The following is a 26,054-nucleotide window of genomic DNA, read 5'->3' as shown; positions in this document are numbered from 1 at the left end:
GGTGCAACTGAATCTTCCAGTAGACATCTGTTCTTACTGGGATTGGCTCCAGCAGCTCTGGTCCAGGAATCTTGGTGCTCTGGGCCCCCAAGAAGCCTCCAAATTAGTCACAGAAGTATGGCTATCATTCTCCACCTGTGTGTGTGTGCATACCCCTTGCAATATGACTTTAGAGCTTCTCCACTTAAGAGATGGGGTCTCTTCCCACCCCTCAAATTTGAGCCAATAGAAAGCAGCAGAAGTGATGTGCTGTCAGTTCTGAGCCAACAACTCAAGAGGCTTGTGTACTTGGATCCTGCCATTGCCATGAGAGCAAGCTCAAGACAGCCTGCTGGTCAATGAGAGACAACGTGGATTCTAGATCAGCCCAAAGCCAGGCAGTCCCCAAACGTGTGATGGCATCCAGCCAAGACTGCCAATACATTAGTGAGCCAAGCTAGAAACAAGACTGCTCGGCCAGCCCATATATTCATGAGAAATCATAGATGCTTATTGTTTTAAGCCACTGAATTTTAGGGTGGTTTGTAATGCAGCAATAGTTAATACAAGAGCTATTCTTAGACCCTCTTCCTCCCTTCCACTCCACTCTGCTGCTTCGGACCACAGGCACATCAGCCTCAGCTTCTCTGCCCACCGCTCCGGTTCCTCACTAGGACTATATACTAACCCTAGAACCCTGCCTGACTCGAATCCAGCTCCTTGACACCCCAGAAACCCAGGCAGGAGTGGTGTCCTAGTGGACCACAGATGCCACCACCTCGATGCAGGTGTTCCTAAAACTTCCACTTCTGCCTTCTGTCTCCCTGTTTATGTAAGCCATGCCCTAACCGGCTCACTCTCCCTTCTCTCCAAGGATATGTCTTGTTGAAATCCTGACACAGTGATCCTGCCCAAAGTCAGACACCAATAATTCAAAGGGACTGGCCACTCAAGGGGGCTCTGATGGATTTCCAAAAGTTGCACCAGTGGAGGAACTGACATAACAGAGCACTCTGGAAGACACCCGCCTATCTCACAGGTCCTAGAGACAGTAAAAGCTTCTCGAAACTGGTCAATGTTGCCTGAGCCCAACCGGGCAGTGACACCTACCTGAGAAGCATCTTGTGGAAAAACAGCATCAAAGGCAAACATCTTAGGAGGAACTTGGTTGCCCCTCTTTTGGAAGACATTTTGACCTCCACACGTCAAGGGATCATAGAGGGTGATCTGTTTCTTCCGTGGGTCCACCTTTAAGAAGGAGCTGGATTCTGAGGTATCACGAGCCAATGCAGAACAGATGCGAAGCATGACTTTCACCTGCCAAGAAACAAAGGCAGGAAAGGACACAGAATGAGAAAGCTGGATACACCTCGAAGGAGCAGCCTTCCAGACTCTGGAGACATAGCATGCACAGCAGCAGGGTGCCTTCCCCTGGTAAATTATGATGTACTGAAGCAGCACCATAATCCCCAAAGGGTCAAGGGAAAACTGACTTATTTGTAGCTATCAAGCGGAGTATTTTGATACGTCCATTGCTTTATTATGGAAACGGCACACCATGTCCTTTGTCTGCTTATTAATATAAATTGAAAACTGTATGCTGGTGGCCCAGTTACATAGATGAAAAAGCAGTCTGGATGGCTGAGGTTTCAGGGCTGGTGCAGTTCCCTTCAAGAGAACTACTCACAGATCAATAACCCATGGACATAAAAGTTAGCTCCGTAATTTACTCCTGGCCTCTGCTCATCAGGACTCTTGGAGACAAAAACCCCACAGTCATCAGTGTCATCATTAAAGGCTTATGAAATGGACTGTTTTTAATGGCCAGCGTTTGAAATGGGTTCCAAGGAGCAATGGTCATAAAAGATTTGTTTGAAACATATTATTTGGGATCCCATTAAGTGAGTGCATAGAAGTTGTCATCTCAGAGAACGAAAGCCCTGTCTCGGTGGGAAAGGGGGCAGCATTATTAACCCGCCTCCTGAGTCAGGGACCGTGGACCACAGGAATAAACTGCCTGTCCCAGAGCCTTAAAGTGAGCAGAAGTTGAGCTGAAGACACACACACACACACACACACACATACACACACACACACACACGGCTCTGCAGGCACAGGTCCTGGGGAACGGACAGCATTTGCTCCCTTGCCAGCCTTTGTCCCTGTGTTGCCAGCTCAGTGCAAATGTGTTGAGCCCCTGCTCAGTGCCAGGCCCCAGGCTAGGCAGGCACTGGGGATGCAAAGGCTGGTGATGCGTAGAGCGGCAGACGGACAGACAGGCAGAGATGATCTTTGTAATACCACGTGGCGAATCCTGCAGGGTTCTTTTTAAGCTCCTCTGTCTGTCTCACCTTCCTCATAAGATCAACTGTCAGGGCTGATGAAATGTCAGCCAGGCCTTTGCGGGAGAGGGGTTGGAAATATTTTGAAAGTGCAGAAATGCTCAGAGAAGAATCTGGACTGTGCAGAATGGAGTAAGGGCCCTCTCCTGTTTGTCCTCTCCCTGTCTGTGGAGGCAGGGGGCTGACTCGCAGTGTGCAAACCTGAAGGGCACTGGCCTCATCACTTGCCCTGTGCCACGCCCTGGCCGTGCTGGCTCTTGCCACCTCACCACAGCACTCAGGGGTAGAGCTGGGGGCCCGGTGTCACGGTGGAAGGAGCCCATGGCTGGAGTGAAGTCAACCTTTGGGAATTTAAATCCTGGCTCTCCCATCAGTAGGTCATGTAACAATTCCTGCATTTCCTGGAGGTCTACTATGTACTAGGGCTGTGCTGTCAGCTACAGGGCATTATATCATCCTCCCAACCAGCCAGCGCATAGGCATACCTGTCCAGATTTCACACATGAGAGAAGAGGTGTTCTAGAACTTGCCCTAGTCCCTGAAAAGGGAGGTGGTGAGACCAGGCTCTGATCCCACCTCTGTGTGATGCCAAAGCCTATACTTTTTCCATCATGGCAAGTGCCGCTCCCACACGTGGTCCAGCCACTCCAAGCCTCAGTGTTTTCACCTGTACAATGGGGACAATGAAATCTATCTCATGGGACTGTGGGGAGAATGAAATGAATCAATGTGAAGTACTGAACCTGGGGTGGGTGCTTGATTGCTTTTTCTCCTCCTCCTCCTCCTCCCTCCCCCATACTCCCCTCCCTCTGAATAGTGACACCCTAGCATTCTCTCATTACAGTGTTAATGATAAGGTTTTAGAACTCCTTGCCCTGGATGCTAAGCACTGTGAATCACAAACAGGACGTCACGGGGACTACTGCAGACCCAGCTAGGTATTAGGCTCCGGTCTCAAAGGATCCAATCGCTAAAACAGTCACTGGACACATGACAAAAAAGCACCGCATCTGTCTACGTTCCATGCAGGCCATTTCTTGCTCGCGCGAATGTTTCTGACCTTATTTCAGTACCATGCATTTCCACAGCTCTGCCCCAGCTACACAGCAGGTGTGGCGAGGGCCCATATTCAGATAGCGACTTTTGGCAGGTGTCGGGGGGGGGGGGGGCAGGCTTTCTGTAAGCAAATCCCCTAGCCCGGCCTCTGAGCAGCACAAGCCAAGGATGAGGCGGTGCCAGGCAGAACTGATGGAGTCACATGGCCCACTGCTTTTCTATTTCACAATTTCGCATGCAATTTCGGGGCAACTACAGGTGCTGAATGTAAACTATGAGCTAAGCCAGGCAAGGGCCTGCGAGGAGAAGGGGGTTGAATTAGGGAGTCATTTACCAGGGGGAGTGCTCCTGCATCATAATGAGGTTCCAAGCCTCCATTTTCATTTCCGTGGACAGGCTGAAGACCCCGGCCACTGGTCTGGCCAAGGAGATACACGGCCCTTTAAACACCCCCTGAACTCTGGACAGGGGTGGGCAAATGCTACCCTCATTCTTTCCTTTGCAATTCATTTAAATAAATGGATATTCACCACCCCACCCCCGTAAAAGGAAGGAAATTGGGTTTTTCTGCTTGACTTCCTTGGTGTCATTATTCCTTCAGTCCAGCACTCTACTTCCTGCTTAATCCTCTGTAATTAAAGTGCTTTGCAGATTCCACTTAGGATCAAGACCGTCCCCAGGACGTCTTGCCAGGAGTTCTCGATTTTGTGGCAAACACCGGTGGGTTTCTGGCAGCACCTGCTTCAGCCCTTCCTCTCCAGCTGCCCTGGGGAGTGTAGAGGGCCTCTGCAGTTTGGAATGTCCACGGCCTCCTCCCGGCTCTTGGGGCACTGGGGACAGTGACCAATTTCAATCCCAAAGTCAGAACTGTCAGAATGAGGTCTAGAAAGCCAGGGCACAGTCTGAGTGTGGGGAGGGAGGGCCCAACACCCCCGTTCAAGTGACAGGAGACTGGCACTCCCTCAACCCAAGCCCTCAGTGGTCAAGACCCCACTTTGCCTTATTTATGTAATTGCCTAGTGGATGGTGGAGACAGCTCTTGCTCTGGGCAGCAGTGGCCTTTGTGTCTCACTCATTAATCATGGCAGCACCTCCTCCTGGATGGCATGAGGGACTCTGAGTGGTTGAGAGAGGTGGACCCTGGCTCCTGAGCCATGCAGACACTCCCTCCATCAAGGCAGAAGACATGTCTGGATGCCACATGGCCTTCTGGGACTCGTGAGTGGTGCACCCCACAGATGCTCATCATTGACGCTACACCTGATTATGAGCTCAGATATTCCTGTCCATCCCTGGTCATGGGGTCCGTCCCTAGTCATGGAGTACACGAACATTGTATACACCTAGGGGGCTCCTCGTTGCCCATCTCTCTGCTCAGAAGCTGTCCTGCTGGAGGCTTTCTTCAGACTCTAAGACAAAGGAAGACTTTGGGCAAATACGACCTTGGGAAGGATCTCTCTCACCGACCAGAGAAGACCACAGATGGCAGTGAGGCAGTGGGGGAAAGAGAGAACACAGTCTCCATTCTCACACCTGAGCTTTGCTTAAACTCCTCTGGGGGCCCTCACAACGAAGGCCCTCAAGAGACACACATAAACAGTGAGTGGTCCCCAGCCTATGTCTCGGCCACAGCAAAAGCTCAAGGGAAGTGGGTCAGTGAGGATATATCATTTCCACCCCATAAGGTTAGAGGCAGCAGAGTAAATGAAGCACTGAAATCTTTTACTCCTTTTGCATTTTTGTATTTTGGATCTCTCGGGTTTTTTTTTTTTTTTTTTTTTTTTAGATTTTATTTATTTATTCATGAGAGACACAGAGAGGCAGAGGCACAGGCAGAGGGAGAAGCAGGCTGCCTGCAGGGAGCCCCATGCGGGACTCGATCACAGGACACCAGGATTATGACTTGAGCTGAAGGCAGATGCTCAATCATTGAGCCATCAGAAGGCTGGATCTCTTTACACTGATGTCCAGGTTCACAAATTTTTAAGAGTTAAGTCAATAGAAATGAGTCAAGATAGAGTCAGATCAACCTGACAGGAAATCCCATTTATCATCATTTTTGTCTTGATCCCAGAATATTAGTTATCTTTAAACCTTTCATATCTATGTTTAAGTTTCTAAAACATGTCTGTAAACAGTTCAAGGCAAATCAGAGGCCAATGTCATAGGTTCATCACGATCCACCACCAAGAATAGTGAGAAAAGTGAACAAGTGAGATTGTCAGGAGGGAGTCTAGAACAAAGGACTCGGCCACTGAGACAGAAAGGCCAAACCGCAGCCAGTCAGCATCCCATGAGTCTGGTCCAGGACGGCCCTCCCACAGAGGCCAGCACCAGTGATGGCAGTGCTGGGGTTCCTTGTGATGAATGTAAGCCACGGAAACAGCCATCATCCTGTCCTTACAGGTGACCTTCTCCGCCTGTGATAGGGGAGAGCCAGAGTCTGGGCAAAAGACAGAATTGGCATCCCACCCCTGCCTGATGGAGACAGCACTGTGCTGACCTCAGCAAACACCAGGATGCCTTTTCTGGTTTAGATGTATTTTCAGATGGGGTTCAGCTCTTGAGGGCAAAACAAAGAACAACAGAAGGGTGCACCACATATATAGTGAGCTTATTGCTTTTCTTACAGGCTCCAGATGTGAACTAGGAGCCAGGAGACTCGGTTTTAGTTCAGATGTCACCAACACCGAGTGGCTGTGTGACCTCAGGTATGGGTGTTGGTATCCTCATCCCTAAAATGGGTCTTTTGTGCCCCCCCCCGAAAGACAGTTGGGAAGCATACAAATGCTAAATATATCTCAAAAGAAAGAATGCATATTCCTCCAATCAACTAGTAGAAAATACGCTCTTCTATATCAGATTAATGACATCAGAGCCCTCCTACTAGGCTTAGTTTTTAAAGACCTATTTTATTTGAGAGAGAGAGAGAGAGCAAGCAAGCAGGGGGTAGGGGCAGAGGGAAAGTCTTAAGCAGGCTTTGGACTGGGTGTGGAACCTGACGTGGGGCTCAATCTCACGACCCTGAGATCATGACCTGAGCCAAAACCAAGAGTCAGACACTTAACTGCCTGAGCTTCCTAAGCACCCTAGGCTTAATTTTAAATTAAATTTAAATTTAAAAATTAAAGCAAAATATTCTTTAATGAGCATGCACATACATAGTGACAAAAGAGATGAACTTTCTCCTTCCTTCCCCTCAAAATTAAAGACTATTGATCTGCTTAACATCTTTGGCAAAGGTAAGTAATCCCTGTTAAATTTGATCTGAACACCTAAAATCTAGATGTGGTGTTTCCCTTATTTTAGTCCTTCCCTTTCTGTCTTGATCAGATGTGCTGGATATGTTCATGTTGCCTGCTTATGGCACATTAATATCTTCTGGAAGATTCTCCAGGCATTCTGAGTGAGATGACTGGAGGGACAGGAGATGGAAACAGTGTGTCCTCAGCATGCATCCTTCTCAGCACGCTTGCTTTTCCGATCTCCCACGAAGTTCAGCAACCCTCCACATCCTTCCATGCTTAGGACATTCGGACAAATCTAGTGTAAAAGATTTTGATGAAGTGTCGATTTCTAAAACACACCACAAGGGATAAAGAGTGCAATTTTCCAGCTATTATTTAAAGAGCACTTTCCTTTTTATAATCTGATCCTGTTCCTAACCTACCGCTCACACACCGACTCCCACACGTGACCGTCCTTCCTTCTTTTGATTTACTCAACATAATTGTCTGACCCAATAGATGAGGGAGGCAAAGATGTTCCATAAAGGAGCAAATTATAACTCGGTTTTAGAAAAGGAGAAAGTTGGGGATCCCTGGGTGCTCAGCGGTTTGGCACCTGCCTTTGGCCCAGGGCGCGATCCTGGAGTCCTGGGATTGAGTCCCGCGTCAGGCTCCCAGCATAGAGCCTGCTTCTCCCTCTGCCTGTATCTCTGCCTCTCTCTCTCTCTGTCTCTGTCTCTCATGAATAAATAAATAAAACATTAAAAAAAAAAGAAAAGAAGAAAGTTTATTTTATTTTATTTTTTGAAAAGGAGAAAGTTTAAATACTTCCCTGTTAAAATGTTTAGAAAGAATCTGAAACTGCTCTTTCTGCAGGAAGATCTTGATGATTTCATGCAACTCAAAGGCTCCAGAAGTTTCTTAGGAGGCAGCAGGAATCATGTGTCACATAGCGATGGTGTTGGAATTCTCGAATGATCCTAATCCCGGAGCTGTGCTCCCCAAGTTTACAGAGGGAGGCTTTAAACATAGCTGACAGAGTTGTGTTCCATCAAAGCATAGTTACCTTACAGAACAGCAGATCCACTAACTGCAGCTCGGTTGTCATTTATGGGACAAAGCTAACTGGGACTTAATTTCTTTGATCAAACCACAACAGTGATCCTAAACGATCTAGCCAAGGTTCACAGGGCTCTTCCCCTGGAGAAGGTCCAGAGCAGTAGGATCTAGTGCTGAGTTTGGGGTGTAGGAGGGCTAATGCCAGGAGGCTGAGACACCTAGCTGATTCTCGGGACGGGGGGGGGGGGACTGTCTACTCTGTGTCACAAAATCAATCACTTTATCACTCACTTGTCACCTGCCATCTGCACCGTGGCTGTAACTTCTTTACAAATTTTATAAATTTTATATTTACAGAGGATTTTCTCATATCTCATTTCCATTTGATTCCCAGCAACAGCTTTATTTAGGTGAATGTTAATATCATTACTGTTACCACCATCCTTACTTTATGGCCAAGGAGACTTAAGTAACTGGGTTCTGGGCACTTAAGTGACTTGTTCAAAGCCAGCTGGCTACAAGAAAAGGCGAAAGGGCAGCAGCGCCTGACCAGCTCACCCTCCACTGAGCATCTAGGGTCGGATGGAGCCACAGAAGGAGACTGTCCTCCCGCCAAACCCAGCAGGGCTTGAACCTGGCCGGGCTGAGCCAGACCTCAACTGCCTTCGAGAGAGGGTGCCGTCCCTGTGCTGGGTGGCTGGCTTCTAAGAGGTGCCAGTGGGTGAGCCCATCTGGTGCCAGACAGCAAATAATGAGCAGTGATGCCATCAGAGAGGGGGAGATTTACATTATTAAAAGCCAGGCTGGGAAAGGTGACAAGTGAGGGAACATGTGCAAGACCAGAAAATGGAGCCCAGTAATGAGATGTCCTCACTAAGGAAGTGCTTGGGGGATGGAGGAGGAGGGACATTCCCTGAAGCTCCTGGCTTGTGCATCTGTCAGCCTCAGCCCTCAAGCCCAGGGGGAAGCTCAGCCAGGAGAGGAGTCCCTCCCCAGAGAGGCAGGAGGCACTGCTGCTCACAGGCAGGCAGCCTCTGGGAGTGAGGCCCCTCACACCAATTAGCAGGCGGGGGAGAGCTGGCCAAGGCTGGGAGCATGGAGACAGGCGTGCTTCAGAGGCTGTGCTGGTAGCAAGGGCTGAATTCTAACCGCTTATGTAGAAGAGGCCCCATCTCTTAGCTCACTGCATTTGGGAACTGATTTCAAATGGATGATGAGCTGGTCCAAAAATATGCCCTAAGATACAGTCATTCTTGGGTGAAGTGGGATATGGGCTTCTGAGGTGTCCCTGGAGATGAGCATGCCCAAGGTTACCGACGCCCGCTATCAGCACGTCCTCCGAATGACCCTGTGGAGTGCACCCCGGAGGCTGGGAGCATGCGCTCTGCACACAGGCTGCCTGGGTTTGAGCTCTGGCCGTACTGCTCACTGACATGCACAAGTGACCTAACCTCCTGCACACTGCATCTAGAAATGTGTCCTAGTAACGGTATGTTCCGAGCAGGGGGGTCATGATCATAAAAAGAGCAGGTGTCTGCAGCACCCGTACAAGTGTGCCTGCTACACAATGAGCATTCAATAAATAAATACTGGCTGTCAGTACTTCATAATAATTATATTATGTGAAATTATATCAATATGATAAAATTTTTAGTATTTTAAAAATCTATAATATAAACTTAAAGAATTACTATTGTTGAGGGTGTGAGTTTACCAGAAAGACCATGGAATTTGAGGTCAGATGCCAGCTCTTACTAGCCATGTGGGCATCAACATATTATTTGAACACAGTTCTCTCACCAGTAAAGGGGATAATAACCATTATCTGGAAGGATTCATGTGTTTATTAGGCAAATAACTGTGCTACTCACTTGGCATAAAGTAGGTTCCATAATGACTCCCATCACACTGAAGCCATGTTCACAGCGGTGCCTAGCACAGGGTCATGGCTCTGGGCAATCCCTTCAACCACCTTGGACCTAGGGGTTCCGGAGACCTCGTCGCTAGATCCTTACCCGTTTATGCCACACAAGAGGCCCAGAGAGAGAAAGTGTCACCCACCGTGCACACTTGTCCCAGGCCCACCAAGTCTTACAGATCCAAGGCAGAGCTCAGGACTTCCAATCTCCACACACTCTTTCATTCGCTTCAATTTTGGTAAATCCTGGGTAAGTGACAACTGGAGATTTTTCTGAATACTGGGTGGGAACGCGGTTGTGGTTAGTTTGTGGCTATTATGGTTATTTCCTCTTTTGAAACATGCCCATTTAGGAGACAAAATGGCATGGAAGGACTTTTTTGAGCACAGCAGCCGTGGGCACTCCTTACATTAGAATTCTTCCCAATGCACCCACTTTGGCGCTTGGCACTCATTGTTAATAAGGGCCCATTTACCGCTAAAGCTCACTCATGTGTTACGCCTGCAAAGCTAAATAGTAGATCTGTCGTTAAATAGCAAACACTCAGGGAATGCTGCATCTGCATCCGACAGACGCACACCCCGTCTGTCACCAGGGACTGCTGTCTGGTCTGGAAAACAACAGGACCAAGGGAAAGCTGCTTTCCTTTTCTGCAGCCCACTTTATTATAAATACGAAAACCTTGGCGTGCTAACCGGACCCCTGATGCCATGCCTTCTGCACCTCATTGCAGGGGGTTCTCCAGGGCCCCGGGGAACTCACCTCCCCACTGCTTCTGGCCTCTGACCTTGATAAGGAACACCCAGAACTCTGAGAATAAGTCAAGTAACCATCTAGGAATACCAGCTCCACATATGGCATGGAATTTGGGAAGGTACCGTAAGAAGCCAGCTGGTTATCCAAATCAAAAAGCTAAGGAGCCATGATCCTCTAATAAGTCTGCATATATCTTTCTGGCATTCATCACTGAAGACCCTTTTCTTTCTTTTCCATTTTTTTAAGGTGTTTATTTATTTATTTTACAGAGAGAGTGAGAAAGCACAAGCAGGGGAAGAGGCAGAGGAAGAGGGAAAAGTAGGCTCCTCGCTGAGCAGGGAGCCTGACATGGGGCTTGACCCCAGGCCCTGGGATCATGATCTGAGCTGAAGGCAGATGCTTAACTGACTGAGCCACCCAAGTGCCCCTGAAGACCCTTTTCTACATAAAGCTGTTATTTAGGAGGACTGTCTATGCTGGCTTCCAAGTTCTTGAGTATGTGCATCCCCTACAAGATGATCGTCTTGCTCCTGGCAGGACCACGTATGGATGACACCCGAACAGAACCTCGGGGTGCCAGCATTAGCCTGGGCTCTCAGTGCTTCCTGGGCATAGAGATCAGGGAAGCTGGAACAGAAACTATGGCCTTTCCAGCCTACGGACTGCCTGCCCTGTGGTGGGAGAGAAGGTGTCCTTTTCAGGGCTCACAGGAAGTTGAGTTTGAAGCAGGCTGGGGATTCCCTTCCTTAAATGGGCTCTCATCCAGCCTGGAACCCAGGAGCCCAGGCAAGAGGAGAACAGGGACTTATCCTTGTAAGAAAAGGCATTGGAGGGAACTTTGGGGTCAAGGGGTTGAAATCTGGAACAGGCCTGGGTAAGATTTGGCAAGTTAGGTAAATTATCTCATGTCAAAGCCCGACAAGTACTCAATGGATCGCCACACTGGGGCCTACATTCTCAGGACCCCAGCACAGTGAAGAAGGGGAGGAGAGAGGGCATAGGAGCTGGAGGATATCATGCCAGTCCCAAAGCCCTGGACCCTTGGTAAGTTTTAGAGATTTTTCACTCTCCTTCAGTAAGAAAGAGTAAGAGAGTTCAATAAAGCAGAGCTAGTCACAATTACTCCCAATTCTTTCCCTGTCCATTCCTCCCTAGGAGCCCATTTGTGCCATCTCACCAACTGCACACACTGTGCCGGGAGCCCCGGCCAGGCTGGGAGGAAGAGATGCCAAGGACATGGTTGGAACACGCAAAGAACAGTCAGGTCTCCCTGCAACGCAAAAGGGCGATACTTGCATTTCCATTTTGGATTACTTTCTTTTCGAGTTGTAGGCTTGGCACAACAGCAAGAATTACTCAGTGAGGCTACAGTGAGCCCCAGACCACCTTGCTGGAAGGATCGATGGCACAGGATAAACCTGGACAGCCAGGGGAGGTGGATGAGGTGCTGGTGAGAAGAGGGGGTGAAGCCCAGCTTGGGGTGGGGGGCTCAAGGTGAACAGGATGCTCCTGCCTCCTCTGGCCAAGGGTGAGCCACTGACCACCTTGAATTCCCTCCCTGTCCCACTGCTTGGCAGAGAAGCCCTTGCCTGCAGCAGGACATAAGCTCAAAGCAGAACGGTAAACTCTAATATCACGAATTAATTGGAGGACATGTGTTCTCTTTAGTTTCTTTTTTAAATGGGTGCGTAGAAAATGGGAGGTCAGTCGGGGGGTGGAGTAGGGTGGAGTGTGCTGAGTAAGCATGATATTTACCTAATTGCATCCTGCTCCAGGGTGCATATGGTAGGGATTGGGAAAAAAACCCACAAATTAAGGTATGTACCCATATTCCAACAATGACTACAAAGCTGGGTATGGAGGGGGCCCAGGAGGGCAGCATGCATTCCCTCTGGGGCCAAGTGGCTTTGGAGACCTTTAGTAAAAAGGCACCTGATCTGTAAGGTAGGCTCCTGCATTTGAGAATTCAAAAGCCTTCCTCATACATTCTACCTGAAGGAAATGTCAGAAGCATTTATCATGGGCAGGGATGGATGGTCTGCAGCTGCATCTTGCCAAATCATATTTTGCCAGGGTGCCACAAATACCCTTAACACGCCCTTTTTTGGTATGGAATCAGTTCCCCTCCAAGACCAGAATGCAGACGGAGGCTGGATCATGGCTCTGCAGAAGGGAGGCTGTCACCAGCTCTATTACAACAAGGTGTCCCCATCATGGAGCTTTGTTCCTGGGACCCAGCTCACACAGAGCTGTTTTATCTCTCCTTCCAGGGAAACCTGCCAACTGCCCATCGTCGTGTTTAGAAAGAGCCTGAGCTGTTGCCCCCTCATCAGATCAGAGTGTATAGTTCCTCTTTTTGGATGAAGGACCTCAGACTAGAAGAAACTTGCCCAAAAGCCACAGACTAATCAGAGCAAAGTCATTAGCTCCCCCAGACTCCTGGCCACCCCCAAACTAGTCTAGTGCATAAACATCTAGGTCAGGAAGCAGGAGGAGGCCATCAATCCATTCCTTCCTTCCTCCAGCATCTGCTGAGTAAATACCTCTTAACCTGGGCCAGGTACCATCTGGGACTCCAAGGGTTATGAAGAACTCCAAAACCAGCCGTGTCTTCAAGGGACTTCTGGTGTGCCAGGTGAGAAGAAAAAAGACAACAGAGTAGTACAAAACAGCTCTGTACTAAGGTATGATGAGGGCCCAAATGGGGCAGGGGGCATTTCCACTAGGGGAGCAGGGGCCAGGCAAGGTTTCCTGCAGATAATCATCAGGAAGGCTTGGAAGAGGAGCTGATGTCAGCAGGGCACAGGGAACCTAGGTGGAGGGAGCGTGTGGACAAACGCATGCAAGGGACTGATGAGTAGTCACAGGGCTTTCAGTCAAGTTTCTTGGCTTCTCTGTGCCTCAGTTTCCTTATCTGTTAAATGGAGACGGTAAAAGGATCTATGCCTTATGGGATGAGGATGACACAGGATGGTGTGCGGGAGGCAAGGAGCCTGGCACACCGTGAGGGCTTGGTGAGCATTGTCTTTTTTTTTTAATTTTTATTTATGATAGTCACAGAGAGAGAGAGAGAGAGAGAGAGAGAGGCAGAGACACAGGCAGAGGGAGAAGCAGGCTCCATGCACCGGGAGCCCGACATGGGATTCGATCCCGGGTCTCCAGGATTGCGCCCTGGGCCAAATGCAGGCGCCAAACCGCTGCGCCACCCAGGGATCCCTGAGCATTGTCTTAAAACGATTTTCTCTGACTGTAGTCTAGGGTGGGCACAGTGGCGGAGGGGCAAGAAATGGGGCTGGAAAAATCAGGTGGATATCAGATTGCAGACAGACTTCTTTTCCAAACTAAAAACTTTGTCCTTAACCTGGACAATAGGGAGCCACTGAAGGATGGAGAGTGAGACTATCCAGGAGGTCCCCACTGCTCTGCAGTGAAGATTTCCCCATCTGAAAACACCACCAGCAGTCTTCCAGTTTGGGCTGCTATGGAATTAAGGGAGAAAATGGCCTTGCGACTTGCACTTTTATAACAGTACAACATCCTAAATGTGCTGATGATTTGTTCAGTGAGTCTCTGGCAGGGAAGGTCCATGTGGAGGACCCACAATTGTAGTTAGAAGCTTGCCGTATGCATCTGCACTTGGTGCTGGCAGCAGCCCTGTAACTTGACAAGGAGAATAATGAATCAGTCAAGCAACAAATAAATATTTATTAAAATGCCAATGAGCATGGCACCCACCTTACCTAGGGAAGCAAAGTATGCCAAAACGTTTGCATTCAAGGAGGGGGCCAGAGACAGATGTGTTCCAGAACTCTCAGGAAGGGAGAACACTGTTCTACAGGAGTGTCCGTAAATCTACAGGATGCAGACTGCTCTGTTCTAGCCACAAAGCAGACTGTGTCAGGGGTAGCTCAGGCCTGCCTGGGGAAGAACCATCTCCTCTCTCTGTACTAGAGGAGACAGAGTAGCCCTGGCCCTGCTGTCCACAGGATCACATAGCAGCTCACCCACTGGACATTTGTCTTTCTTGTGTCTGGTTCATACTCCCAGTTAGTAAGTAGGGTTCTAACACACAATTGATACAGCACAGATTCTTTACTTTGTAAACTTTTATGAGGCAACTGGGCACTGAATATGGTCTCTCCAGGCACATTTTTATTGCAGTAACAACAGGTAAGTACAGGCTCCTAGGAACTGATTTCACATCAAGACGGGGAAGGGAAGCTCACGTTGTCTTGCTCAAGAGCAGCAAACTACTCAAACTTAAACTACTGGCTTAGACACAGATTGTGAGGGTCCTCCCTTCCAGAGTTCCTGACTCAGTATGTCCGGATTGGGGCCTGAGAATCCCACTTGAAGAATCACCATTTAGGGGCACCTGGGTGGCAGTTGGTGAAGTGTCTGCCTTGGGGTCAGGTCATGATCTCAGGACCCTGGGATTGAACTCTGTGTCAGGCTCCCTGCTCGGTGGAGAGCCTGCTTCTCCCTCTCCCTCTGTGCTTTATCTCAAATAAATAAATAAATAAATAAATAAATAAATAAGTAAGTAAGTAAGTAAATAAATAAATGAATAAATAAATAAAGAAAATCTTAAAAAAAAAAAAAAAAGGAGAAGGAGAAGAACCACCACCATCCAGTAGGTATGTTGGCTTCATCCTCAAGGAAGCTTTCCCTCAGGCTCCATCGTGAGTCCAAACACTACTGATGTGAATGTTTCATTCTGGGGAAATGACCTTCTTATTAATTTTAAAGATTCTGGTAGCCAAAGAAGAACATTTTGGTGCTGTCAAAGTGGAAGTGGCTTCTGACTCTGCTCCCTATAGTACTTGAGGAAAACTCTCGAGCTCTAAAGTGAGTAAGTGTTGTTCTTAGTAAGGATCACCAGAATAAAGGGCTCTTCTTCTGAAAGTAGCCCAAATCTTGATCTGTACTTCTTAGGTTCTGCAGTTCTCCTCTGCCCCCACTGCTTTATTACTCATACAGAGCCATAAACTTTCTATGGCAGGATCCAAACCAATCCTTCCTTTAGGTTCTTTTCTGCTTCTCTGTCTTCAAATAAGTGATTATTGAGGATCTCATAGAAATAATACTTCTTAGGAAATCAATATTAAAGGAAACCAACAATTGTCCCAAGACCATCATTCCTCCAGGAGAATGCTGTTCTGGCTCTGCAAAGTCTGTGCGTGTGCGTGCGCATGTGTCTATGCATGTGCATGAGTGTGTGTTTGAGAATAATGTTTAACACATTCATTTACAATTTCTAGAATCAATAAGCACTCATGGTTGAGTAGAATGGTCAATATTTACTTTGTGTGGAAAATAGTTATTAAAATTCAAAAACTTAGGATCATTTCACTGGGGAAGGAGCCTCTGCTTCTAGGTCAAAGTTCATCCAGAACGATGTCTAAATTTGATGGAAGTATTTCATTTTTTTAAGATTTTATTTATTTATTCATGAGAGACACACAGAGAGAGAGAGAGAGAGAGACACACACAGGCAGAGGGAGAAGCAGGCTCCATGCAGTGAACCCAACATGGGACTTGATCCCAGGTCTCCAGGATCACACCTCAGGCTGCAGGCGGTGCTAAACTGCTGAGCCACCAGGGCTGCCCTGGTGGAAGTATTTCAGAATAAACTGGTCACTGAAAACACAGAACACTTCCTGGGTAGGGCAGAGAAAATGCTAATTTTGCTTTTGTTGGGTAGGTGGAAACCCATAACCGTCTAGCCAGTTTTTCCAGCTATAACGTATTACAAGTGGAAACAATGATGGAACCCAGATCCATCCTGAAGCCCATTTAGGTACCAGGAGATCTTATTATCATCCTGTCCACCTCTAACACAGTCCAGATGGCCAAGTGCCCCCTGGTAGCATCAGGGGGGCTCTAGAGAACTCCACTCAGAATGAATTGATTTAGTAAAACCTTATGCATGATAAGAAACATTCATCTACCAAAATGGAGTAAGTGAGACTATAATGAATATCCCCCAGAAGGCTGAGTTTAGGGTAAAGGTGTCTGCGTAGGACATGGAGGTGGCAGCTGAGAGACTCTCAGCCAGGGCTGCTGAGCTCAGGAGTCGGTGCACAGATTTGGCAGTTATATATGGCAGTGAAGCTCTAGGGAAAAAAACTCCTTTTCAAAATTTAAGACTGTGCATACCTGGAAGGACAACCTGCATCCTATTTATCCTTACATCCCCACCAAGAGACACTGACGTGCTTTTCACACAGTTGGAGCTTGATTCTGTGGGACCAGTAAGTTTTCAATCTGGGAGGTAGAAAGGAGAGATGGAAGCATCCAGAAACAGGGTCTTCCCTGGGATGGTTCTGGACAAGAGCACAAAAGGAAGTGCAAAGAGATATGGAGGAAGAAAAAGAGTGCTCCAGAAACAATAATGACTTAAGGTCAAGAGTTGGAAATGTTTTCAAAGTGACCCACCCAGATTATAAACTCTTGCTTCTTGTATTCTTATGGGGTGGGCTGGAGGTGGTAGTTATCCCGACTGGTGGCACAGGGGCTGTGTCTGAATTCACGAAACAGAAGTAAATATATTTAGAACCACTGGTCTTTCATGTGTAGGTTTCTGGGGAATGGGTGGTGAAAAATCCGGTGGGCCCCTATGGTCTGTGTGAGCTCTTGCATGTGGTTGCAATTCACCAAGCATCTCTTGAGGGCTTCCCTCTGCTCTGCTCTGCACCAACCTCCCAGGTACCCTTTTAGGGTCCAGCCTTTCCCACCATGGGATCGAAATGGTCTACTTGACATCTCCTAGGAGGTGAGTGGTAGACACGGGAGTCAAACTCAGTTCTGGCCTTAGGCTATAAGTTGTGTGCCTTCTACTATAACTGCCTACCCGGGGAGACAAGGCACACACAAAGACAAACACAAACCCTTTAATCAAACCCCACCTGTTGCATATAAATCGTACCCCAAACAGACTCCATATTGAATATTTTTATGGTTGTGTTGGCAAGTCTTACGGAATTCCCTTAAGTCATTTTCTTCCTAGTGTTGCTATGGTTGAGCATGCTGGAACGTATTTCCGCACTTTTAAGAAAGCACAGGCTATGATTAAGTATATAAGGGACTTTTAAAACGTAGATTAATGGCCTGATAAGTCGTAAAACAACCCCAAATTGTGTAAATTTGTATTCGGGGATTTTCTAAAATTGTCAGTTATTGACTCTATAGATTGTAACAAGTCCTTTGAAACTGTTCCACTCTGTTATTCGAATCTTTACCATGTATTTTATTGACAGGTTGATGGAGACAATGACCCCCTTGGTCGCGCAGGGTAAATTCACAGCTTGAATTTAGTCATCCCTTACAAGGACCTGCCAGTCACTCGGCAGACGTGCCGGACAGACCCCTAGGACTGGGCCTCCCAGTCAGCCATCCTGCCAAAAGGAGCCATTCAATGGATGGTTCTAAGAAAACTGATCCCATTCTTGAACACACATCCACACAGGTCTGTCTATCTGCCTATCTATCTATCTATCTATCTATCTATCTATCTATCTATCTATCTATCTTCTACAATTATCTATCTTCTTCATTACAATGCTCACAAATGTATTTGCAACAAAACTCAGTGCTATTCTGATCAAGGGTAAGGTCTCATCAATAGATCTTGGTTCAAATTTGGGAAGAAAGTAGGAGTGGAGAGGATAGTTAATACCCCTCCAGAAGGGACGCGTGGGTGGCTCTGTGGTTGAGCATTTGCCTTTGGCTCAGGGCATGATCCCCGGGTCCCTGGGATCTATTGGGCCCCCCACAGGGAGCTGCTTCTCCCTCTGCCTATGTCTCTGCCTCTCTCTCTCTTTCATGAATTAATAAATAAAATCTTAAAAAAAAAATACCCCTCTAGGAAGTCCCAATTCTTGGTGTCTTGGGTATTGACAACATATCTGAAGAAACAGTGCTCTAAACGTCATTCAAGAGGACCAGAAAGGGTGACATCCAGAGATGTGCAGTGTGATCTGTGCTCGCACGTGGAAGCTTCATTTTGGCAAGCTGGCCGGCAAATGAGCCAAAGCTATTGCTGTGCCGCCGTGTCCCACCCAGCCAGAAATTGGTCCAGCAGGGGCCGCTGAGAAAGATGGTCTGTGCTGAGGAAAAATGGATGCAATGAGCTCAGGCTGAAACCTCATCCCGAGTCTGTGTCACTCTAATGGCAGAGCAAACCTCATGCTGTTGGTAGCAAAAAAAAAAAAAAAAAAAAAAAAAAAAAAAAAAAAGAGAGAGAGAGATGTTTTGAAATAGCCTCTATTTGTTCTGCCCATGATGACAGTATTGGCAGAGTGAGGAATGAGGGCAGTGCACAGGACAGAAAATGACAGGCAAGGCAGGGTGTGAGAGGGGTAAGCTGCATCCATCCATCCGAGAACAGAGAAGGGTGGTGGCAGCGAAGGCCAGGGTGTCTCTTCCTTTCAGAGAATGAGGGAGGGTATTTGGAAAGAATCGTTCCCATCCATGCTGGGCCAATTTTCTTCTGTGCCCTCCAGATGCATTCCCACCCTTTCCCATCCTGCAGGTGCCCAGGGAGGCAGGCCTGCCTGGACCCCACGAGAGGAAGGCAGGTAGGTCCGAGGCCTTTGCACATTTGCCTTGCTCTGGCTCTGAAAACTGCCGCCTCCCTCAGGCCCTTCAGACCCAAGGGACACTGGCCCTTCTAGGTTTCTGCACCTGACGAATACTTTTGTAAACACCTTTTTACCCAATTTTTTGCAAAATACCCAATTTGAGTGTGACACCTTTTTTCCAGCCAGGACCTTTTTCTTGCTCCTTTGGCTGCTCTCAGGGAAGGAGAGGACAGTGAAGTCTCTAGTTTTGACACCCCACCGGCAAACTCTTCCCACTGGCACAGTAGCCGTGTGCAGAGCATCACTGGAAAAACATGGATATAGCTCTGACCCCATTCTACAGCTGGAGGAATGTGGCAGGTGAGCAAGCACCTGGCCTCATGCACACCAGCCACTCACCAGGGAGACGGAGACACTACAACCCTTCCTCAAAGACGGAAATGTTCCAAAACACAGACTGGTACACATGAAAGTTGAGGCTTCATTTTATTTGATATGCTCTTTTCTTTTTTTTCCTCTCTAGGAAATTTCAACTGTAGAGATAAACGTGAGGTTTTGGTTGTGCAAAATTTCCAGAATGTTCTTCGTTTGTTTCGTGGAGAACCAAGCATTATGGTCCGTGTGTGAATGGCAATGAGGTGTGGCTCACAGAATCAATCTCATTTGTTTTTCCCTCTGGATTACGACCAGGTGGCTGGGAAGAAACAAACTCAGAAATGCAGAGACTACCCCACTGTTCATTCAGAGAATAAAAAAGAAATAGCACAGGGAAAGTTTAGAAAGGACTTTTCTCTAAAGCAATGATTTATTAGAAAAAAAAAAACCAATTTCTAGTAGCATAACCAGAACCTGTTTTCCTTTGGTTCATTAACTCTGTTCCTGGAGCCTATTTAACTCCCTGAAAGCAACTTCATGCAAAATTTGTTTCAATTTCAATATTTCTGGCATCATTTAAACAAAAGACTAGGAAAGCCGCATGAAATTTTTCTTTGCCTGTAGGCACAACCATCTAATGAAATCCTGTGTTTAGAGGAAAGTCATCTCGGACCCTCTCCATGGAGCCTTGGAGTCAACGTCAGAGCTCAGTAAAGAGATGTTAGGATGGCTTTCATCCAGAGCCCCGATGGTGGGACTTTTTTAACCTTTCCACAGTGGAAACCCAGGTTCACACCAGCCCAGAATCACCAGCATGGAAACTTCTGATCTCTCACCCACAAGATCCCTGGTGCTTATATCTGTCCTCCTCATTCAGAAAGTTGCAATACCCTGTGGCATTCATTATCTGCCACACTCCACACACATAGGACTATAGATGTGCTCCAAGCCTGTGGCCAGCAATGAGAAGGGACAGAGATTGAAAGGAAAAGACAGAGAGAGCCCTATACAAACTGGATGTTTGTTACAGTTAGGAAAAAGTGCAAAAGAAACTGTGTGACTCGAGACCTGCACATGACGAAGGAGACCAGGGCCAGCTGGTGTCCACCCGGCTGAGAATGAGTCTTGCTCTCTGGGTGAGGCCTATGGAGCCTCTGCTGTGGGGCTAGCCCGGGTTCTGGGCACATGCAAAACACTCCTCTGCCCCTTGTAGTCCCCCAAGTCTGTTCACTCTGGACACAGATCTTATGAGTTTCTAGGACACATTGCCTGGCAAAAGTTCATGTGCAGAAGTTCAGTCAATGAATCACGGGGTGGGATTCTACTGCATAGGGTGAACGATCTGCCCTGAGTCCCACAAAATTCTCCCCTGCTGTTGGTTCCTTGGCCCCCTCTCTCTTCCCAGTCCCTTGAGTGCCGTGGAGGTACTCTTGACCATGACTTTGAGTCCTGGTCAGGTTGGGAGCTCAGTTCACCTCCCCAACTGGAAACTCAGGTGTCTGAGACTCTGGACACCTGGATCTGAGAGTCTGGACACCCTGGTTCTATTTCTGACCTTGTCACAGCCTGGCTGTGTGGCCAGTCCTAGACTGTTGGTTCTCACCAGGGAACACTGGCAACATCGTAAGTCGCTGCATTTGGGGGATGCTGCTGGCATGTAAAGGGTGGAAGCCTAGAATGCTGCTGAACACTGTATCATGTGTCAGACATCCCCCCCACCACAACACAGAATTAGCTGGCCCAAAAACAGCAGTGCTGCCCTTGAGAAACCCTGCTATAGGTTTCTTTCTCATCTGCAAAAGGAGAGGTTTGGATTAGGTCATTTAAAAAAAATATATATTTTTGGAGACAAAATTCTGAAATGTAGTTGAAGTATTTGGGGCAGTATATAATTTTATATTAAAATTTGATATGAAATCACATCACAAATGATGCCGAGAAGCAGAAATGAACTGCTCAAAGTACACAAGTGTAAATACAGTGGCTCATATCGATAATACTAAGGGAATGTGTCCTTGTGGATAAGGCAGGCCCTTATGCTATAAAGAGGTGAGAAACTGTTCTGTGTCAGCTACCTACCTAACAAGGCATTCATTTAGAGGGCAGGAAAAAAATTCCCAACTTTCAAATCCCAGGCTTCCACTTAAGGGTGTCTTGTGGGAAGTGATACACACAAACTCCTCTTTGTCTAAACAACGTGCCAAGCAGAGAAAGACCAGAGGCGGTTTGTGTGGAAATGGGGTTTTTAGAGGAGCAGCTATAAAGTACCCCCTTTCCCAAGCCCTAAAGAACAGCTAGCTATATAATCAATGTAACAAGGCAGAAAAAGCCTGGGAAAGCTCCAGAGAAGTCTTTTCAATGCCCAGACCCTCAGAGTGAAGGTTCAGAGGTGGCCAGGAGGCCGTCTGGCCATGACTCATGAAAATTGGCTCATGCTGTGGGCCCAGGGCACGGCTCCCACTGGGCTGTCACAAAGACAAAGACCAGCATTACAGGTCTTTCTGGATGCTTCCCCCAAAAGGTCCCTGAATCCTCACAAAGACAAATGATGGCAATGTGGTCCCTGGGTGCAGGAGGAGCTAAGGAAAAAGGGGGAAGTCTCACAGCTGGTCAGCTCCAATGCAATGAACTGCACGCACAGATGGGTGCAGAAGCTATGCCCGCTAACTCCAGGCCCATCCTCAGGGACCGTCTCGATGACCTGGAAATGCCTGCCTGGCCTCTCCAGGGATAACCTCTGCTTGTAGGTCTCAGGCTGATTTTTTATAGTTCATTCTCTAATTTTCAGATTGGGGAAAAGTGGGGCACATGAGAGTCACAGGGCTTCTCCGAGGTCAGGGCTCTTAGGAGGTGACAGCAACCCTGAGTCCCTGGTGCGGGAGGTGGCTGGACGTGTAGGACTGCTGCCTCAGACTGGCATGTTGTACCCTGGCTTCGTGGCACCTGCCGTGGTCTCAAGGGCATGCAGGTAGGGGTGGACGTGATCACTGCAGACAGTGCTGTGGGGCCAAGCACAGGGATAGGGCACGAAACCGTTCAAGCCATGGACTCCCCACTCATTTTCATAATTCGACAAAAGTCATTCTGGGGAAAAGTCACACACACAAAAAATGGATTGAGAAGGTGGCCTCTGTCAATGACTGGTTTCCTTCAAGGACAATTCTTAAATTATTGTCTTGACAGTGCTAATAATGTTAGGGATTTCATTTTTGCTTTAGATTTTATTTATTGTTTAAGAGAGAGAGAGAGAGAGAGAGAGAGAGAGAGAGAGAGATCAAGTATGAGCAGGGGGAGGGGCAGAGGCAGAGGGAGAAGCAAACTCCCTGCTGAGCAGGGAGCCCAATGCTGGACTCAATCCCAGGATCCTGAGATCATGACCTGAGCTGAAGGCAGATGCTTAACCGACTGAGCCACCCAGGTGCCCCAATGTTACGGATTTTAAACTGTTTTAAACATTTCCCCAACACCCTCACCCCCCTAACAATGTCCCTGTGATTTGAACAGAATCACTCTGAGGGACAGAGAATGCAGAAACTAGTGCAGTCACCACTTCCAGGATCCTGACTTGTCTAGGGGCTGGAGTGCCAAGAGAGCATCCAAAACCAGGTCAAGGAGCAAAATCTAACTTCCTCTGGACCACCAGCAGATTATTGCTTTTATCTTTATTTCATAGGTAGAAAAAGATATGAGAACGTGAATTTCCTCCTAAACAAGGGAGGAAATTTTTCCTCCCCCAAAATTTCTGTTTTTGCCATTCTTGGAAAAGCAGGGTCACAATGTGTAAGGCGTGCTTGGGACAACAGAGAGCCCCATGCTCCCCGCATACCTATGATGCTGATGTAGACACTGATGTAGATGGTACCTCCCCTGGCCTTTGCCACCTCTCAGGCAAAGCCGGCAGTCCTTCAACAAAACAAGAGGGGCAAAAGGCAGCCTGGCCTCTAGAAGTTTAGTGTGGAGATGTGGGGCCTGATGGAGGACAGCTGGACAGAGCCTGCCTTGGCCTCCCAGGCCACACACCCCACTGTTCCTCAGGGGGCGGGGGGCGGGTCCTTCTCCAGCCACCCTAAGAGCATCTCCCTGGCCTCAGACCCTCCTTGTTTGGTTAGTTATTCAAATTAAATGGTCTCTAAGAAATACTGGGGTTTGATCTAAAACTGTCCCTAAATAAAAGCAAGTCAATCTTCATTCTCTGGAAGAAACTGATCTTTTTTTCCCCCCTTTGGCCAATTTTCTTTTCTTTTTAAGATTTTATTTATTTATTTATTTATTTATTTATTTATTTATTTATTTATTTATTTATTTATTTATTTATTTATGAGAGACAGAGAGAGAGAGAGAGAGGCAGAGACACAGGCAGAGGGAGAAGCAGGCTCCATGCAGGGAGCCCAATGCAGGACTCGATCTCGAACTCCAGAATCACGCCCTGGGCCAAAGGCAGGCACCAAACCACTGAGCCACCCAGGAATCCCTGGCTAATTTTCAATAAGCAAAAGCAAACCTGAGCAGGGAGGGGTCCATGAAATATCAAATAAAAGAAAAAGTAAGGTATAATATGATACAGAAGAAAGTGCATTCAGGGGTAAAATAATCTTCATTAATTTCTTTTTTTTTAAAGATTAATGTATTTATTTGGGGGAGGGGCAGAGGGGAGGTAGACTCCCTGCTGAGGGTAGAGCCCGACAGGGGGCTCAATGTCACAACCCTGAGATCATGACCTGAGCTGATAACAAGAGCACTCAGCCAACTGAGCCACCCAGACACCCCTCTCCATTCATTAATTTCAAAAGCATTGTGACCTATGCAAACTTAGGGGCTTTCATGTGAAAGATCAGTATTTTAATTCAGATAAAATTTGCATCTGTGAGTCCCACTTGTAACAATCCCAGGGACAATGGCAAAGCTGAAAATTTGGTTTCTCTTCTGTGTTCTTGGAATTTTCTCTTGGCATTTGCATTTTATTCTGCTCATGTTTCAGATATTCCTCCTCAGGTACTGAGTGAAATGTCAAGAATTTTATCCATATGTACATTCAGTGTTTAGGGCAGGTAGCAGGAAGGGGTGAGGATGTGCTTCTCGTTTCTGTATCAGGCAGGCACCCCTTCCAACAGAGGAGGCTGAGCCCACTGCTCCCAGCATACATGTCTGAGCTACAAAAGGGCTTGGTCACGTGGCCACCTTTTGTTCAGATGGGCACTTCACAGGGCCACACTACATAAAAATAAACACATGGTATTTGTATGTGACATATTTTTTTAAAGATTTTATTTATTTAGAAAGAGAGCATATGAGCAGGGGAGAGAGAATCTTAAGCAGACTCCGTGCTGAGCATAGACCACGATCTCAAGGCCCTGAGATCACGACCTGAGTGGAAACCAAGAGTTGGATGTTCAACCTACTGAGCCACCCAGGAGCCTCTATATGTGACATATCTTGAAATAAACTCGGGCGCCAGAGTGGGGCAGTGTGAAGACTGAGGGATAGTACTGCTATCAAGAGATGAGATTAATATTTCACTTTTTAAATGTTACTTTTCATGTTTTGAGATGAAACTCACACAACATAAAATTTCCCATTTGAACAATGACAATTCAGTGGCTTTTCCAAAACAAAAGTCCCTTATAATATCATGCCATCATCACCACTACCTAATTCCAGAGTATTTCTGGAATCCTATTCTTTTTTTTTAAATATCTTATTTATTTATTCACAAGAGACACACACACACAGAGGCAGAGACATAGGCAGAGGGAGAAGCAGGCTCCCTGCGGGAAGCCTGATATGGGACTCGAACCCAGGACCCCAGGATCACGACCTGAACTGAAGGCAGATGCTCAACCACTGAGCCTTCCAGGAACCCCAGAAATCCCATTCCTTTCAGTAGTGATTCCCAATTCCCCCTCCCTCAACCCCTTGGCATCCCTGACCCACTTTCTGTCCCTGTGCTCACACCAGAGGATGAGTGTTTTGAGGAAACTCCAAACAGCTGCCACAGCAACATCCTCATTTGTCTTGGGAGCAGAGGCAGGACCGGGTAGGGAGCAAGACTGTGGGCTATTCTGGGGGGTTCAGCCAATGGGAGGGTCCTGCACATGGTCAGTGCCAGCTGCAGGGCCAGCACACAGGACTTCATGCCTAGAAACAGTACTCGGAGAAAGAGAAGTATGCCCGCCCTCCTTTTCAGGGTGACACCCTCAAACCAACCCCACCTACTCAGGTGGCATCTCTGTCCCCATGAATGGTCAGGAATCCCTAGGGATTCACCCTCAATATCTGAAATATGAACACACTGTCTAGCTCCTTCCGTTTCCAAAAGTGATTACTGCCACGGGAGCCATGGCCAAGTGTGAAAGGGTGATATGGAACATTCTGGGCCAAATGACAAAAGGTAAATAAATCCTGCCTGTCTGGGGCAAACCACTCCTATAGGAACGGAGATGAGTTAGTCCTGTCTGTGGGAGCAGGTACACAGGCCCCTTGGTCTTGCAGCCTTTTCAAAGCCAGGCCATGAGATCTGGGCTTTGTGCACATTTGCCACACCTGTCACACTTAGTAGATTAAGCAATTCCCTGAGGATGTTGTTCTAACAGAATTCTCCATCACTAAGGCCAGCAGCACTCTCCTCCCGTCTCAATCAAGGCGCGTAAAGAGGGAAGCCAGCCATGCGCATCTGTCATTTGGACGATTAGTCCTTTTGATGGTAGATACCTCTTTGAAAGGCTGGCTCTTACGAGCACCTGCTTTCTCACCAGGAAATAA

General features: G+C 47.5%; 1 protein-coding gene across 1 annotated transcript in view; it reads right to left on the bottom strand.

The window, feature by feature from the left end:
* The window catches only part of KIF26B (kinesin family member 26B), a 448,213-nt gene that overhangs the window by 81,495 nt on the left and 340,664 nt on the right, over nt 1-26,054 (bottom strand). The window contains exon 6 of the mRNA XM_055323943.1: nt 1,090-1,296. Within this exon, the coding sequence (XP_055179918.1) occupies nt 1,090-1,296 (207 nt within the window). The remainder of the gene's footprint in view (nt 1-1,089; nt 1,297-26,054) is intronic.

Source organism: Nyctereutes procyonoides, unplaced genomic scaffold, assembly GCF_905146905.1.
Source record: "Nyctereutes procyonoides isolate TBG_1078 unplaced genomic scaffold, NYPRO_anot_genome, whole genome shotgun sequence".
Lineage (NCBI taxonomy): Eukaryota > Metazoa > Chordata > Mammalia > Carnivora > Canidae > Nyctereutes > Nyctereutes procyonoides.
Note: the sequence above shows the minus strand (reverse complement) of the source record. Positions and strands in the feature narration are given on the sequence as shown.